At 40.9% G+C, this 19,102-nt stretch overlaps 1 protein-coding gene across 6 annotated transcripts in view; it reads left to right on the top strand.

Annotated features, from left to right (window-relative positions):
- The window catches only part of DYNC1I1 (dynein cytoplasmic 1 intermediate chain 1), a 198,307-nt gene that overhangs the window by 143,970 nt on the left and 35,235 nt on the right, over positions 1-19,102 (top strand). For all 6 annotated transcript variants that reach the window (XM_064506384.1, XM_064506388.1, XM_064506383.1 and 3 more), the window contains 4 exons: positions 1,144-1,290; positions 5,517-5,630; positions 8,393-8,526; positions 12,039-12,183. In XM_064506384.1, coding sequence (XP_064362454.1) covers positions 1,144-1,290; positions 5,517-5,630; positions 8,393-8,526; positions 12,039-12,183 — 540 coding nt within the window. The remainder of the gene's footprint in view (positions 1-1,143; positions 1,291-5,516; positions 5,631-8,392; positions 8,527-12,038; positions 12,184-19,102) is intronic.

Below are 19,102 nucleotides of genomic sequence, written 5' to 3'. Positions count from 1 at the left end.
GAATATGACCACTAACTGTGAATTGAACATTCTGCTTGTAACTGACACAGCAGTTAAAGTCTTGCTCTGTGGCTCGTAAGCACCACTAAAGCTGCCCATGGAAAAATGACATTTGCTTTTGTTTGCAAATTATGTCTTTATTAGCATGTGAATTCTCAGGAAATTATATGAATGCTGTAACTTTTACTTTCCAATTTGCATGAAACAGAGATGAAACATCCAGGACCAATTATATAGAAATGGGAAATAATTCCTTAAAAAGAGAATGGAGGACTTGAAGGAGTTATAGCTTGTTGCTCTTGGCTGTAGCTTTTTGGCACATGAAGGTTCTGGGCAGTGTTCCCTTGAGGATTTCAGAGACTGTATGTTATTTTAAAGAGACTGGAAGGAGGTAGTTGGGATAGATATCTATCTCCATACTGGCATGTGGGGAACTTTACTGGATGGCCAGGGCACTGTTGTGCCAGTCTGGCTCCTTGGCATCCGCAGTGAAAGAAAATGTATAGAGGCTGCCCAGCTGTCACTAAGATGAGGAAACTCATTTCTGCTCAAACAGTGCTTTTACTTACACATATGTGATTGCCTCTGCTATTAGAAAAGGACCTTTCTATATCAAAGAAATCAGTCATTGATCTGACGAGATCCTGCTCTTCAGCCAGTGCTCTCAAGGCAGTCCACCCTGAGGTGCACTTTGGAGGGTCTCTCACAAACTCCTCCCAAACTGTTTAAGAGTTAAAAGCTAGAGGGAGCAATAGGGGAAGAGCTCTCCCTGTGACGAAAGCCTGGGGCAGAAGCCTCTCTATTGGGTTGGCATCCCATTACTTCAAGTTCTTCTGGAAAGGAAAGGAAGCACTTTCCCATCACTGTCATGGAGAGAGTATCTCAGGGTTTTAGCATCAGCTGACACTCATCCTATGATTCGTATTTTCTCAAGGACCAATGGAATTGCACATTTTAGTCTCAAATTAGCTCTTTGCATATGTCCTATTGGCTTTCACAGAAGTTACTGTTGTGCAAGGAATGTGAACAGAGGTCATGCGCTGATTTCTAAACTACTAGAATGCTAATTAAAACACATTTCCTTAAGCAGGAGAATTGAAGGTGACTGACCATGTAACCTCTCTTTTCTTCTCTACTCGCTAGTCCTCTGTGATGTCCGTCTGTTTTGCCCGCTTTCACCCAAACCTGGTTGTTGGTGGGACATACTCTGGCCAAATTGTCTTGTGGGATAATCGCAGTCACAGGCGGACTCCAGTTCAGCGAACTCCATTATCTGCAGCTGCTCACACGGTAAGGATAAAAGTCACCTCATCCTTTCTTGGGAGGAAATGGTCAGCAGGGAAGTGGAGCTGTCAAGCTGTGACTACGATGCTGGATATCACACACACGCAAATGTAAATGTGGTCCTTGAGGGAAAAGAAGCAGCACCAGCTATTTTAAGTGTTTAACCATCACACTTTGTATGGCACCTCAGGTCAGGAGGAAATCATCCTTTTGAAGAGGACAGGAGCAGTTACAAAACCTGAATGAGGTGCCACATTATTTATTACAAAACCTATGAGGTGCACATAGGTGCCACCTCTGTGGCACTGTGCTTCTTCCTCTCTATTGCCTGTATAAGGGAGCCAGGTCACTGTACAGGAACGGTGTGTCTGGCACTCCCATGTGGCGGGCAGTTTGAATCACTTAATGTTGTCTTGTTGTACAGTACAACAGAGTTTGTTTTTTGAAGCAGATTAAGCACCTAGAGTGATCCAAATGGAATCCCTTAAGTAAACGCTGTTGCCCTTGAAGAGCGTGGCACAGTTTGCTTCTGTTTCCTAATAGAGGAATAAATAAATGTTATGGTCTTTCCCATTCCGGACTGGGCCACAGGGCAGAGCTAGCACAGTGAGGAGGAGTTTTTTTCCACAGAATCATGTGGGAGTGCATTTTGCCCCCACACAAAGACATTGTCAGTTCCTCACTGACACAAAGCTCGTGTCTGTGCTAGAAGACGCTCTTCCATTGCAAAGTACCCATATTGTGCAGGAAGAAGAGACAAGCCTGCATTACCTGCTATAGTGTCCTCAGTCTGCTGTAATGCTGATCTCCAACCCATCCTTCAGATGGTTAATGAACATCCTTGAGCTCTCCTCTTCCAGAGTTTGGGTTCAGGCACCCTCTTCTAGTGAGCAGGCAGCTTTATTCTGTGGATGGTGAACATATCTGATCTTGGGACTGGCCTTGGGACCATGCTGACTTGTTCTTGGAGGTGTAACCAGAAGTCCCACTTGGAATACTGGAGTGGGAAGTGGAAAAGAAAATATAGGCTGAAAGGAGGAGTAAAATGTAATGATGTGATATAAGAATACAAAAAATTGTAGACTGTTTCCTGAAACATAAGAAACTGAGCTACACAAAGCACTCAGAGATAAGAAAATAATCTTGTTCTAGCAGAGAGAAGGATTAGACAAAGTAATAGGTCTTTTGCACCTCCAGCTTTTACAGTTCTGTGATTCTTATCTTTGGAATTTGCAGATCAAGGTTCAGCTTTTAGTTGACTGTGACAGCATAATCCCCAGAGTTAAGAGACAACGTCCAAAAGCCATGTCATATGAATTAATGCAAAAGATTCAGTCTGGGGCCAGTATTTTGATGGCATGCCTTTTATATTAAAAAATGACAGGTGTGCACAGACACATTTAGTGGGCCAGGCAGTACAAATATTGTTCCCTAAATTTCCACTATCATGAATGTTGATGTAATAATCTAATGATCTGTGCCATGGGTTGCAACTTCAACATTGCTTTTCATTTCCCTAATGTTTTTGCTCATTTTGTTGCCAGTATCTGAGCTAATGTTGTTCAACCTGCATGAAAGGAAACACTCTCTCCTGGAAGTGCAATTTAGAGATGTAGTAGACTAGAAAACTAGTGGCAAGAAACTGACTGTCACTGAAAACTGAACAACTGGGACCCAAAATCTAGTGGAAAAGAAAAGATTAATGGGAAGAAGTTTGTTTACACTCCAAAAAATGTTTAAGACAAAACTGGACCTCCTGGAATTATATGTTAAACTAGTTTTATTATTGCAGTAGAAAAATGTGATGTTTTGCTTTTGACAAATATAAATAAATGACTTTCAGTTAGTTGTGGATGTGTACTTTACGTACCGTCATGTGTTGGTTTAAATAAGTGTTTACATACGCTAACATGAAGAAGCATGATGTTTTTAAGGAGTGATCACTTTTTGCAATAGAAGAGTGTTTGTCTTCGGTTCACATGTAGGAATCACATAAACTTTAAATGAAGTGTTGGTTGCAAAAAGCTGACGTGAACCCTAGCTGCCAAGAAAAAAAAAAGGATTAAATTAAGACAACTGTAGTGAGGCAGTTGTTAGTTTGTGTACTGCTAAATAAATGGTTTGAATAGTGATTTTTTAAATTTGAACCTATGCTATACATGAAAAAAAGATTTTTCTCTTTTCCTTCTCTCATTTTAGTTATCTGAAACACATAGCTTGTGTTGTTATCGCTGATATAAACCTTCCTTAAGTTTAGTCTCACTGATTGCCGCCTGGATTCACCAGGAAAGAGAATTCTACCCACAGCTTACTCACTAATTTCCTTTCACACCCACCACACATCTGCACTTGGGACAACAGGAAATTTTAGTTAAGACAAAACCCTTTTGCATGATGATTTCATTTCCAAAACAAATAAAAGCAAGCTGGCAGCAACCCTTTGAAAGGAAGGAGCCTGTTTAGACTTTCTGTTACATACAGTTGGTTGTCTTTTTCATCCGTTTGCCTTACGTCTTTTCATTTCTGCCGTGAGTTTTATTGTGCGTGAAATTGATGGCTGGCAACCCTGATTAAAGCCAGACCTGGCAAAGGGAGGTGCTGCTGGAACGACATAGCTCTCTCCTCCCTTCCCCCTAAATATCCTAGCTACTCCACTGTTTGCTTTAGCTTCCTCCCATTCTCTCTACCCCAGTCACTTTGGCCTACTGGAGGACAAACACCCCTTAAAAATTAGGACTGTGTTTGGTTCACACCTCACTATGAGTTACTCATTTTTAGCACTGTGGTAATTAGCTCACCACAAAGGACCAAGTAAAGGTCCATCCCGGCTCTAATACCATGAGCCACATTTGGGACACAGATTTGGAACCAGTGTATCATCTAACATCCATTTGATGATCCAAGGGATATCAGGTGCAAATCTTGAGAAACAGAAATCAGGGTCAGAATAGACCTTGTGATTTAATACTCTTTGGTGGGTGCAGGTGGCCTCCAAGTGTGAGGTAACTTTTCGGCAGCAATTGCTACTGAATCCTCCTTTGGTGTGTGCTCCCCTGCATTCAGGTGCTGCAGGTTTCACTCTTAGAGATGGAGGCATTTGCTGAACTCACTTAGGTATCTGCCCGGAGAACTAACCCATGCTCTGAAGATCTGCCTTTCACTATTGACTAGATAGGTGACCTGGGATCTTAAGGCAGTCTAAAATAAGTGGTAGCTTTGCCATTCCTTTTGGTGGGATCAAATGCTAGGTTTCTAACCCTAAATGCAGTTGGCTTAGAAGCTGTACAGGGATCTTTTGTAAATTGGTCCTAATTTCCTTTAAAGTATTAGTGATAAGCATTTTTTCTTCCTGGAGACACAGGTCTTCTATTCATTTGCAGAAGAGGCAGAGAATTACAGTTTTGCTTTGGCTGCCTTCTATGCATCTTGTAATGGTCAAAGGAAGTTAAATCTCATTGTTCAGTCTGACTGATTTTTCTCCCAGGTGATTGCTGAACTTGAAGGAGCACCTAATCACCCCTGTGTCACCATCAGATGTCAGTTGACAATTTAGACTCAAAATAGTACCAGGTCCCTGAAAAATGAAGACACCAAGTTTCATTATTGTATGCTAAAAGGAATTCAGCCTTCATGGACAAATGCTATCTACTACTGTGAACCTGATGTAACACCATGAGCAAATTTGGTCACTCCACATATTTACCAATAGATCTAAAAAAGTATATGGGCCAGTGGTGGAGAAGGCTGAGGGACTTGTTCACATTTTTCTATTGGAGTACATTTGCAAATATTTGGCATGAAAGCCAGATTCTGGCAGAGTTCAAGTTTTACACAGCTGTTTTCTTGAACAAAGTTTTCATTCTGATTCCATTTGGACAATTTTCTTCTTTCTGCCAATTATTTTCAGCATCGAAATCCATCAGTAGAAGGATACATGTCCCTGTGGGTGAAATCTCATCCACATAATTCAGCATTTTCACGGCATTACTCAGCTGAGTTGTTTTATGATGAGGAAAATGAAACTTTGAAAACATTTCCACCTCTATAGCATGCTTTTTAAATTTTAAATAAAAAAGCAAATTTAATTCCTATCTGGCAAAAGCTGAGTCCTGTATTTTCCTAGCATTATGTGACTACTTGATCATTCTTTAAAATAATGTATGAGACATTAGAAATTTGTTTTCGAAGCTGTGAGAAGGGGTTTCTGATTTCCAGTGTCAATGTGTTTTCAGCATCCTGTGTATTGTGTCAACGTAGTTGGAACACAGAATGCGCACAATCTCATCACGGTCTCTACGGACGGCAAAATGTGCTCCTGGAGCCTGGATATGCTCTCAACTCCACAGGTGGGTTTGTTTTCACCTATAGAGGTAAAAAACACCTTGGCTAAAGCCGGATACCTGCTTAATGGAACATAGTTCCTAAAAGGCAAAACCTCACATCCTATACAAACGAAAAACGATGGATGCACTTGAAAGAGTACAGCTTGCTTCCAGCAGTCTCTGCTGAGAGCCAAAACCCATTTCCTTTACCACAAATCATGTAATTATTGTAATACGTTAATACATAGGTCAGTTTCAAGTGAAAATGAAATAATCCATTTTAAAGCACAGTAATTATAGAAGTCGCCTGTGGTATAAATTGTACTTACTCTACAGCATTGTTTAACAAATATGGACTAGATTGCCCTGCTGCTGAACACACCCTGGGCACTATGGGTTTCCAAGGCACAAAGGCAGAAAACTTACTTTGTTGCCTGCCTTCGGTAGCCAAAGGAACAAACAACGCAAATCAGAAGTTTTAGAACTATTTCCCCCACTCTGGAATGTTTGTTACTATTGTCTTTTTCCCTCTCTTCTCCTTTGTATTAGAAATGAAAGGAAATCCAGGAAAAGTGTCCATACCACTAATGATTATAATAATGGAAAGTAAACAAAGAATCTGATGCTGAAAGGGATCTATGGAGAGTGCCTTTTAAGTGTTATCTTTTGGAGCAGTACATTTTTCTATTCCAATGCATCACTCATTTTTCATTCATCATTTCTTACAATGAAGCTATGTTTTATTATCATTTTCATTAAACATCATAGGATCTGATCTTGTTTTAAAGTGCTTAGTAGAAACTCCTCTTAATGATTCTGTTAACCATCCATTAGCCATGCATTAATGTGCAATTACTATTGAGTTACTTGTTTTTCAGTGTTGACATCAGAGATAGGACTCTTCTCTCCTAACCTTCGTCATCTAAGTTATGTCTATGTCAAGTCTAAGTTAGTCATTAGAGTTCCCTTTATAGTTAATCTGTTGAGAGACCGGGCACTTCTCAAGGACAGTTCATCCCATCCAAATGTGAAATACAATTTCAGATATCACAGGGTATAGAACTGGCAAATCATAGAGTGGAAGGGCCCTCTGGAAATCATCCAGTCTAACCCCTGTTCAGAGTGAGGCCAACTTCAAACTTAGATCATGCTGCTCTTGCTCATTTGAGACAACAGCATGAATCTGGCAGTTGTGTCATGGGACTATGGGAAATCAATACTCTTCTGGAATAGAAATAGAAGCACCTAAAATGTCCCAGATATCTATGTTTAGGCACCTGAATCCCTTCCCCAATTTCTCACCTAAGTAGAGATTAGATAAATGCCACCCTTACACATTCGCTTACTGGAATACTACATTTTGAAGCAGAGATTTGTGAACATCTCAGTTTCAGGACTTCACCACTCAGATGGAATTTCCCAGCTCCAAAACTGGCTTTCAACAAGTGAACACATCCCACATTACACTGAGAAGTCAGTGTATGGCTCGTGGCACTCTCACAAAGAAGGGCATAGGATCTGAAGTTAAGTTGCATGCCATAGCTTTGAATTGGGAGGAGCAGAGTGTTGCTGGTTTGTGTCAGTCTGAAACTTTCCAAAGACACAGATCCAGAGCAGTCATGTATGGCCACGGTGTAGGCACCAGGAGGAGAGGGTCCACCGCAATATCTGGCTGTGCCTCCACAGAGACACTAAACAATGATCTCATCCCAGAACATTTTCACAGAAATACATGGTCCACAGGTGCTCTGCCAATGCATTTCCAGGCCTTCTTTTGCCTTTTTAATAGAACTAAATGTCTTTCAAAGAGAAGTATAAATCAAGCAACAGTATTTCCCTGTGGATTTGCAGCCTTCACCTCCCACAGGGTCTCGCACTTTCTTTAGTTGCAGCAAAAAGCCCTTCTGAAAATCAGTGCTACAGGCTTTGGCCCTAGAAGACTAGCAGCTTAGGTATTTTAAACATACAGAACATACCCACTTAAACAACTAAAAAGGAAAATTGCTAAATCACCCAGCTCCTTTGTGGATTCTTGGGCTACACCATTTAAATTGCACAATCAAAAAGTTTAGAGATAGGAAAGATCTGCTCAAAGCATATGCATCGTGTAATGGTCACAAACTGTTCATGCTGGTCATACTTGCAATAGCAAAAATGGGCATGCTGATTTGCTTTGAACTATATCTACAAAATAAAAAAGAAAATATGCTTACTGGCTTGTAGCTTGACAGTGGACTCCAGAGAGAATGTTTATGGCTTCAGAAATACCCTGAAAAACAGTGCTTAGAGTGACAGTAGTGACACTAACCCAAGTATATAGAGGGACAAATGGCACTGTCTGAAAGATGCCTCAGGTGCATATGATATTACGTGTGTTTCCTGGCAAACAATTGATTTCAAAAATGTTTGTAAATAGAAGGGTATTGTGTATTTTATTAGAGCCTTGGGCTGGCAAGTGTAGCCATTAAGGTATTATCTTTAGTTTCTGCACCATTAGTTTTTAAATTCTCACCTGTCATCTCTGCCTGATTTAAGATTATGTAGCGCAGACCAATGCATCTGAAATGTGTGATAGACAGTGGCAGGAGTGGCAGGAGCTCTGCATCCTGATTTGTGACATTGTGTCGTCTTGCAACAGTCCACATAGAAACTAAAATCCTGTGACTGGGTCGAATGATGTCGTCTTCCTCCCCCTCCTGCTACCCTGTATAATATTTAGAAAAAAATTAGTAAAACAGAACCCAACAAAACAACCGCAGAATGATAACTAAGACCTGTTTTGGTAGGAGAGCATGGAGCTGGTGTACAATAAGTCCAAACCAGTGGCGGTTACAGGAATGGCTTTCCCAACTGGAGATGTCAATAACTTTGTTGTTGGCAGTGAAGAGGGGACAGTCTACACAGCTTGTCGTCATGGAAGGTGATGTTCAGTATTTTGTACTTAAATAACATTGTGTATCTGTGTTGGTGTGAGGAAACCAAGTGTGTGGGGGGAGTGTTTTTTTTTCTCTTGGACCAACGGTATCAGTGCTGTTCTGTTTCATTTGACGAGGATGGGAGTTGCCTAACTTTGGGCATCTGTGTTATAGCCATTTATACTGGGCTAGTTGCCCTAGGCTGTCTGTGTAATCAGTGGGGAGCAACAACTGCTTTTAGGGTTTGATTTCTCTGACCTTTTTCAGATGTCTACTTGAAGATGAGATGACTGGCACCTGGGAAATGCCTCTTTCTCACCAGAGATTATAACGGAAGTCTAGACAGCTAGTTCAGATGCAGATGTCTGTGTCTGGGCAGGCTGAATCAGGTCCTAGGAGACAGTGTTGTTGTAGGGTAATCAGGCCTAAACCACTTGTAAGAGGTGGTAATCCACTTATTTTTTACCATCCTCAGCTTCATCTTCAGTCTTCACAGGCATATAGTAGAGAAAAGCAACCATGGGCATGTCTACTTGTGAGAAACAGAGCACATGAGTCCAGACAAAAAGCCATCCTAATGCACTTGTATACTTGGGACTCTGACTAGCATTTCCACCCAGTACTATGGGCTACTATGGGCTATACGGCTACACTAGCAGACTAACAGTGCTGGGGTCCATTCTCAGTGGGCAGTTTGGATATGCCCACCCTCTTTTAGAGGCCAAGATAATTTTGTTGTACAGACAAAAAACACATCATACCATTTGGCCTCAAGGCCTGAGTCTGGGCTGCCACCTGTTTTATTTGTTAATATAGACATAGCTGCAGTGTGCCAAGAGGATGTGTTGGCTTGGGCTGACCCTCTTCCAGGACTGCGCCTTGTGTTCTCTTACACAGCATAGTCACATCCCTTCCTTGCTGAATTGTATGCCCAGACTGTAGTTTAGTATTACAAAAAAGATCAAAGTTCTGTCCTTGCTCCCAAAAACCTCTCCCTGATGGAGACAAGCCAGGGAAAAATGTACCAGGCCTGAGATATTCCGTCTGCAGAGGCCAGTGCTGAGGCCAGCAGTGAGGATGGAGTGAAGACTATCACTCTAAATTTTCCTGGGAGTGCATCACACTTCAGGTGTGCTGCTGAATGTAATGTGCTGGGGTCTGACTACAACCCTGCACGACTGGTCGGCTCTTCCTCTGCCCTTAAATGTGAATGCACTCTGTCTTTTTTTTTTCCTTTCTCTTTTAGCTAGGCAGCACCAGGCTGCTAGGATTGTGTTTTTCTCGGGGCATCTCTATAACTCAGATGCAAGTTTTATCTCAGTCTTGTTCAGCTGGGGTCTGACTTTGCAATATTCTGCCCCTGTGCCCTGTATTTCTGCAGATACTGTGTCGGAGTAGTCTGGACAGGCCATTAATGTAAGACTTGATAAAGTGACCTGGGAAAAACTTCGTCTATTAGAGTAGTTTCTAATATCCTTTGGAATGATAACCATTTTGTTTTTTCCAAGTATAAAATATGTCTCTTAATGATTAGGGTCTGAGTGCTGTGTTCCAGCACTGATCTTCATTCTGCTTCTATGGTGAGGAAGGTGCAAATCCACTTCCATAATTTAAACCAGTTCTTTATTTTGCACCCTGTAAACTCTTTCAGGATCGAGTTAGGAGCAAGGGGACTCTGACCACTTTGAAGATCAGTTCCTGCTGTTCATTTAAAATGAGCTGCAGTATGCTTGTGTGCTCTGTTAGCTTCTGTTAGTAGTTTCATCCTCCAGCATGCTCAAATGCCTTTTGTAAAGAACAAACTCTTCCACATTCCACTGGTAGGTTTAAATTTTGCCCCTACACTTCACTAGTTTTCCATATTCTCTGAATTCATATTTGACCATATTTCTTGTTTGTAATGAACAAGTAGACATTGCTACACTGGTTTAAGATTGTAAGGCTTCTATTATGCATTCTTAATACTGTGCAAGTACAGTTTTACCTACATTTTAAAAATAATTTTTATTTAAAATATTTTTATTTTAGCCTGATTGCTGATATCATTTCAACACTGTGTCTGTTTAGGCTTTATACTGATATGCTTTATACTGACTGGTGGTTTGAATTAGTCTTAGGCTGCTCGGATAAGTGAAACATGCCCAAGGGCATTTCTCACATCTAATCTTTCAAACATGTCTGGCTTGTCCCTCAGAAGAGGAGGAAGGTGTCAGATCATCTTGTTCTCCCACCTTTTTAGCAAGCCTTCTCCTTGAGGAATACATACCTTTCCTGCTCCTGCCTTTCTCCCCTAGAGCTTTTTGGTATCATCCCATTTTGTTTTGAGAGGCTCCTGTCTTCTTCAGCACAGCATGGTGGAAAGCCAGATGCTTTTCTGGGAAAAGCTGTGTCAAAACATAAGAGATGCACAAGGTGTTCCTCCTCATGCACTGAAACTCCATGTACCCTGCTGACTGCATGGCAAAAAGATGGGGATGAAAGAAGAGGTGTGTTTTGTACCAAGATCTGCAGGCCAAAATGCAGAGAACATGGCAGCAGAATTCAGGCTCTGGTCTAGCTGCTGCAGCAGGGCTCAAGAAGAGGACACGCAGCTAGGGCTCATAGGAAGTCTGCAGGAGGCCACCTTGCCACGGTCAGCAGGAGCTGTGAGGGAACACCATGCTCTCAGTTTTGCTGTGTGGTGTGAGGGACCAGTTTACTTCCATGCAGCTCCTTACCTCTTTGTGTCCTCTGTCTTCACTGTGGGACAGGGCTGGCAGCCTTCTCACAGCTGTGGCTATTTTGAAAGCATTTCTTTCCTTTGGTGATTTTTATGTAAACATGTAACTAAAAGGGTAACTTCATCATTCCCCTTTCTGTATACAGTGTGGGCTAGCACTGGTAACTGATTTGGCACAATTTGCTTATAGGAGGAACAAAACTCTGCACACAGTCTCTCTTACATGGAGTTGTATTTTTCCTACCTAATAACTATTCTAGCTTCATGCTGATGAAATACACATCTTCTTTAATGACCGTATGATACCTGATCATGTGAATAGTTCCTTCACATTTGGTGAAAAAGGTTTTGCTTCCTGGTGACTTGGCTGACTGCTGTGGAAACTTATTTTAGGTATTCAAGAGGAAAAGAAGTTGTTAATGACAAGTCATTGACATATTCACTTTTTTATTTTAATGGCTATTCCTTGTGATAAGGGCTTACTCAGATCTATAAGCTATAATATAATTATAATTTATAATTATTTTATAATTATTCATAAGTGTTATTTCAAGCCATAGAGGTGGACATTGTTATGTAAGAGCCAGTAACGCATGTCTTCAGAAATAAGAGAATGTCTCCACATATTGGATCCTGAATATTAATTGTACACAGCAGAAAGCCTTTTCAAGACCTTAGTGAAAGAAGAGAACATTACCAGTAAACAGAAATTTAAAAGGAAACAGAAATCTAAGAGTAAAGAAAGATGTCTGGTGTTAAATCACAATCTCTGAATGCAAATATATCTTCTTCCTGCAGTAAAGCTGGCATTGGTGAAATTTTTGAAGGCCACCAAGGACCTGTCACAGGAATCAATTGTCACATGGCAGTGGGTCCAATTGACTTTTCCCATCTCTTTGTCACATCATCGTTTGACTGGACGGTCAAGTTGTGGACCACGAAGGTGAGAAATCTAAGCTGGGATGGGATAAACACATCTTAGTACCTTTCAAACCACGGCCATGAGACCAGGCTGTTCTTGGAAAACTGCTGATGCCCTATGGGGAGAAAAAAGAAAAAAGGCTGAGATCATATGGTAAAGCCCTTTGAACAGACTTGCATCTTCCTGAACACAGGAAAATGTACCTCATTATATACAGGGCATTTTCTTCTGTGGGCACAGGATTGTCTTTCCAGGACAAGAGGTTCATTTGCACACAGTTAAATCAAGGCCACAAACTTTTGCTGTAAGGTTCTGTCTTAAAACAACTCAGTGCATCTAGTCATGGCCTTACAGTACTTCTCATTTTAGAAAAATTACCTACGTATGAAAACGCCGTTGTCAGAAAGGTTTCGGTGTTTAAACTGTCATTGTCTGTATCAGATCCCATGAACCAAATTATTGAAAGCCTGTGCTTAGAATAGGTTTAGTGATAAAATTGTAAGTAAAATGTATACCTAGCGTAACTGTGTCACCCGTATTCATGCTGGAGTGTACCCTACCCTATAAAGGCAGCTACAGCTAGCCTGCACTTCAGTATTGACCCTAATGATGAGGAATTTCGCTAGGGAGGAGATAAGATGGCTCGTACTGCCATTGACTAAGCAATCCATCCAGCACTCCTTGTGCAGGATGAATTTCAAGACTAATACTGTGCACCAAGATAGTACAGCAGCAGGAACCCTTCCTTCTGATGAAGGAACACAAGAAGCACATGTGGAGCTTAATGCAGTCAATATCAATTGTGGAATTCATTGCTACAGGAGGTTGTGATAGCCAAAAGTATAAATAGTCCCAATGACATTAGACACTGACAGCTGGAAGCAAGGAAGTACATACTGTGACTTTACATACTCTTCCCTGAGCATCCCCTATGATCACCATGAATCTGTTGCTGACTACTCTGTGGATGTGTCCATGTGAGCACTGTGAGCAACGGAAGTGTGAGCAAAAGAAATGAATATACAATCCTGTGAAACTTTGAAAACACAACACCCAGTAGAACCACTTGAATATAGGATAATGACAGGGTGAATGAAAAATGTGGGACAGACTAAACAGTCCAGCCTGTTTCATTGTGCAGGCTGAGTAAAATAAGAGAATGAGGGGTAAAAAGAAAATTAGGTTAATATTCTAATTGTCTAAGTCATCTAAACGGTTACTTTTGTCATACACCAGAGTAGAGATCTGCCTTTTAAATGCCAGGCCTTTGTCTTGATCGTGTCTGTGTTTGGTTCCCATCTTGAGCTGCACCCAACAGAGTTCCAGTAGGGGACAATTACCCCCATCAGGAAATATCTCAGCATGGGTTCCTCAGAGGCACCAGGGCTTGGAGATACTGGGACAGATGCACTGCAAACATAAATACAGAACTGTTCCCAAGGGGCTGTGTGACAGTCTTGTGCTGTAAACAGAAGCACAGTTACCTAGATAATAACTTGAATCACCCTTTATGGTAGCTTCATAATGTGTTTGTTAATGGCCTGATCCAATGCTTTTGCTAACTAATAGTCATCTTTTCCTGAACTTCAGTGACCACAGCTGTCAGTTTTGTCTTGAGTGTTAACATTTTAGCAAACTTGTTAGGAAGCAATTTGCATGATTTACATAATTTGCATATAACCATATACATCAGCAATAGTCAGTGGAGCAAGACTTAACCAGTGCACAAATGGGACTGGACAGTGGTCTTAGGCAGGCCAGAATGGGCCTTAGGTGGTAAATATTAGAAAGGGCTGCAGGGTAACCAAGTGATAGAGAACATAGGTTTTAGCTGGTCGGGGCTGTCTAGACTATTTGGTGCCTGAGATAAGGAAGTATTGGACAGTGGTAACTGGTGGCAAGGGAATATTGGATAGTGGAAGATGAAGCTGTATAAAGAGAAAAAGAAGTGGTGGGGACTGGATGAAAGATGAAAAGTAGGTACTGTCCAAATAGAGACATTCAGAAGAGTCCAGGGCAAGCATCAGACCCTCAGCTTGGGGCTGAGTCTGTACATAAAGGTCTGATCCATCTGCAACTTAAATGAAATTATATTAAGGAATAACAAGGCCTGTTTTTTATATTATTTTAAACTCTTGGGATTTTAGAAGTTTGCAAAAACACTATCACAAGCATATTTTGGGCACAAAGACACTGCAGTTAGCATTCCACATGCTGTTATCAATCAGTGGGCTTTGAATAAGCCCATCAGCATGTTTGATTACTTGAAAAAATAGTGGATTAATCTGAAGTATCGAGCGCTACTGCAGGTTTGTGAGAGTTTACTCAAAATTGTATTATTCCTTTGGTTTCTTATTTGTAAGTTTAATCTATCAGCATCCAAAGCCATATTGCTTTCCTGCTCCTACTAGTGTTGTCCACTTAATCCTGTGTACATTATCCTCTTTGGTCATGAAATTCAATTCCTTTCCGTTTCACAGATTCAGAGTCAATGTCCAATTGTAAAGTGAACCATAAAAGCTCTGTGTTTATATTGCCTATTGATGTTGTGTAGCACCCTGGGGTGCTTACAAGAAAGGAACTTTCATAGCAGACGTTTGACTGATGGATTGAAAGCACTGTCTCCCTTAAAAACTCTGGCTTGACATTTTATAATCTGTTCATGTGGTTAACACATTTTCCATCTAAAGGCAGTTCAACCAAGTGACTGAGAACAAGATTTTCACTAACAGAAGAATAGAGGTTTTGTAGATAACACTAATAAAAGGTTCACATTATCACCCATCATATTAGCCAATAATTAGATCCTTGGGTGCATAGTAAGCAGCCAGAACAAGTAGGAAAAGAAAAGTAATTTGCAAGGATGGTCACTTGATATCCAGGGCATTACCTGGGTCCTGATGAAATCAATAGGGCTTTCACCTTGAATTCATGCTATACCATGTGAGCAAGTCTTGGATGTAGAGCTGTCAAAGGAAAGTCCTGATGTGAAGCGTCTGTGGAGCTCTGCCCTTAATTAGGTATTGTCTGTATGATGCTTTGAAGAGGTAGAGTGCTAAGTGGAAATGCTAAGTGTTGTTAATTAATTAAGCACTAATCCTCATGAAGGAATAGCATGAGGTTAAATAATGAAATGTAAGCATTGTTATTATTACAGCAATTGCTGCATGGAGTGGAAATTTTTAGATATTGTGTCAAGGGACAGAAGCTAACCTGAAATTGTTAAAGCGTAGCAGAACATAAGCTCATTTCAGCCAAAGCTTAGAGGATGGCTTGTTTGCTGCTGAGAGAGTCGATAAAGGTCTGGATAGAGAGATGGATTTTGTCAGCTCTTTCGTCCCTCCTATGTCTCCTTCCTTTGAGGGGAACTGCTAATGACTGACTTTGTTTTTCTCCTTTTGGGTCTATGACTAACTGATGCTTAGATGGGCAGCTGAGGAGAAGAGAGATTGGAATAACAGTGCAATAACGGCATTGCTGTAGTCCCCTATCCATTCTTATCTTCATTTTTGCCTAATGTTTAAGTAATGGTGATGAGTGCTATAATCAGAGCGAGAGGAGATGGGCAGACTGGTAATGGGACCACCCTGAAATCCTTAGCGAGGACTAACCAAGCTAGAGGGCATGTGTGCATGTGACTGACTCCTACTTTTGTGTCCCTGCTCATTTTTGCCTTTCTAGTATGTGCATTAACGGTAACTGCTTCTTCTCAGTCTCTCTCCTTTTGCTTTTTCTTTTTAGTGCTCTTCATGTCTTGCTCTTCTCTTTTGATGCCCTGTGTTGTTCCAGTCTGCAGTCTGTTGTGCTTATTGATAAACCACATTTTAAGCAGCAAAACTGACATTTCTGGGCTATGTACCTTCGTGTACATTTCTGTACCTTCAGTTTCTTTTACCCATCTGTTGGTTGAGTATCTTGGTATGACCCCAATCCTCCTGACTCTCTGAATAAACGGTTTTACCTTGCACTTTCATACCTTCCTACCAGCATATAACTTTGGCCTCCACTGGCTTTAATTTGGTCTAGAGATTGAATACTGTCCTCAGAGGTCAAGTTGGAGCCTATCACTAGAGCAATGCAAAGAAGCATGTGGTGGTGCTGTTGCTAAAGACAGGTACCTCCCCCTCCCCAAAGCCTGGCTGATGGGATCTAATATGATCAACTTGTTAGAACAAACTTACTGTCATGGAAACTGGTGTAGCAAAATGAATCAGAGCATTACATGACTGTGTGGATTAGTCACCAAAAAAACAATGCACTTATAAAATGGCAATGTTTAAAGTTTGCTAAAATAACAGGGTCAGAGCAACACTTTTTTTTAGATTAACAAGTTATTATTTTTTAGATTACAAATAACATGTATGAAGATACCTGGTTACTGACTCAGGTTTGTTCTAGTATAATTTCAGTCAAATTAAGTGAGTGAGTGACAACCTCTTGTGTTTACAGATAGCATTGCCTGAAGTTAAAGACCCAAGTAATGATACTGTCAAATACTATTCATGATAAAAGGACAGTAAACTTAGCAGAACCACTGTGACAACTCGGTGAGTTCTCTTTCGTAAAAAAGTTTTAACACTAGTTGGAAATGCTAGAGTCAATTACTTGATTTAGAGAAGTCCCAGGCAGGTGATTACAGTGGATCATAGGTTAGAGACACTGAGGCTAGTGGTTAAAGGTATATAGCATTCCCCTGCTTCATAAAAGACATTCCCATTCTAGGGAATGTCTAATTACTTGTGAAGACTGTGGGAGCTCCATGGGAGTATTCTGTAAGCCAGTGGTTTGGGCACCAAGCCACACTGCATAGGACTGCATGAGTAGGACTTGAACATGTGTCTCCCCTAAGGGGAGGAAGTGCTGTGAAGATCTTGCCGTTTTGCTCAGAGCTCTATCTTGTGCCTATGAACTCATTTGGTTTCATGGACAGTAGGATCTTCCTGAAGTAAAGCTTTGATTTTAATGTGCTGACGCTTCCTGATGAAAACCAGTCTTGTCCAGTTGGGGCTAGCCCTGCTTCTCCAGTTTGTAACAGGATCAGACTGATCTCTAAATGGACTGGTGAAATGCAGAGGTTTCACAAAGGACCTGCTGGTGCCCTTAAAGTTAGTGCTCCTAGGTGAAATTTGGAGGGATGGAAGTGTGTAGCTGAATAGAACTTACATGACCAGGTCCTTAATTTATAATTTTTGCTTAAACTAACACAAAACTCATTTCTTGGCATTATTTCAGATATTAGTCACATACCTTGTCTTACATACACTAAGCATAAGTGAGAGATGGATTCAGTAAAATTTACAAAGTATTACTGCTTTCAGTCTTGAACCTGTTCATTCTTGGTGTTATTTTCTATGTTTTCCTAAATCCTGTGGGCCACATTCAGTCTCCTCACCTTAGTACATGAGGCACTTTAGATGTCTCCTGTTGCATCTGAAGTTGGATGCTCTTAGATCCTTTATTATTCAGGCTTTCATACTTTGGTTCTCTATGCAGCCACTGGACAGAAGCAGTACATATCAATATAGAAGCAATACATATACAGTGCATACATTAGATAACTCTTAGCTATACAGGAGCCAGGGTCTGGCAGCTTTAGATAATCAGTTGTTGGAGCTTTTGTTGGCTTTCTTGCATTTCGAAAGCCACAGGTCATATCTAAACTGGCAGATGGGGCACCACTTCTGAGCTCCTGGGTCTGTATCCTTTTTTGATCATCTTCCAAACTGCTACCAGGACAGAACTGACATAAGTGCTTCTTTATGCCATGCCACACACACATCTACACCTTGGTTCTGCAGACAAAGAGCTATCTATGTATCCACAAGCAGAAGAGAACCAGGGTGTGCTCTGACCAGATGCTAACGCAAATGATAGGGGTATCAAGACCTCTGGCTTTCTGCAATTAAGACCCCACTGAATCTGGATGCAATCTACATCTGTCTGTGGTCCCATGGTGAGCGATCTGAATAGGACTCCAACAGTTTAGGGAGGCATAAGAAATAACATCAAGAGGAAAAAGAGGAAAAGAAATAATGTTCTGTGAGGGAGACCAAAGATTTAGTCTGTTCAGGGAATAGGTGGACTGAATGCAGACTGTTTTCCCTATTTTCTTCTATGGAATCCTTAACTGCTCCCTCCCTAACACTGATTTTGGTGAGGCTGAAACTTCTAGCTCAGTGGACAATTTAACTGCTATTACTTTGGATTATTTTGGTCCCCCTCACTGCTGGATTAGAACATGTGGCTTCTTCTTGAATCTGCTCATAAGGCAATCCCCTTCCTTTGACCACCATCATTTCCAGTGCAGACTTTTTTCTTTGATAAAAGTAATTAAAATGATTAATCTGATTAATCACTGCCCAAATGCTAATTTTATCTTATTATAGAGAAACACAAAGGGTGATAAAATAGCATGCTGAATTTCATGGAAATGGTCTCTCTGCGGTGGGAGTTCAGAATTTTGAGTTTTGTCCAAAAACAAGGCAATGAATGAATTTGCTTCAGAACTCACTTTCTGTCAAAAGGCCAAGCTGACTTGGGGAAGAGGGTGGAGTTGCCTGTTCAGACAGGATTTTTTTCGTTTTGCCCTTTACCTCTGGAGCCAGAGGTCTGGCTCTCATCCAGCTGTACAAAAAAGAAGATTATGGTATTTTCTAGGTAATTTTAAAGAGCAAAACCAAAGTGAGGTCAGGTGGCTTGAAATCAGCCCCAAGTTCTTCACATGAAATGTTTCTCATGATTTTGGTTTTCAGTGTAGCCATATTTGAAAAGTGATAGGAAAATATGCTTCAGCTGGCCGACATATTTCATTTACTCATGTGAACCATGTTTCTTCTTTGTGAAACATTTTGTGAAGAACTGCACACACAAAAAATAAAATAGGCACCTAAAATAGTGAGGCTGTTGTGAAAAACTCACTGGGCTAAACTCTACTTCAGAA

This window comes from Dromaius novaehollandiae, chromosome 2, assembly GCF_036370855.1.
Source record: "Dromaius novaehollandiae isolate bDroNov1 chromosome 2, bDroNov1.hap1, whole genome shotgun sequence".
NCBI classification, from domain to species: Eukaryota; Metazoa; Chordata; class Aves; order Casuariiformes; family Dromaiidae; genus Dromaius; species Dromaius novaehollandiae.
Note: the sequence above shows the minus strand (reverse complement) of the source record. Positions and strands in the feature narration are given on the sequence as shown.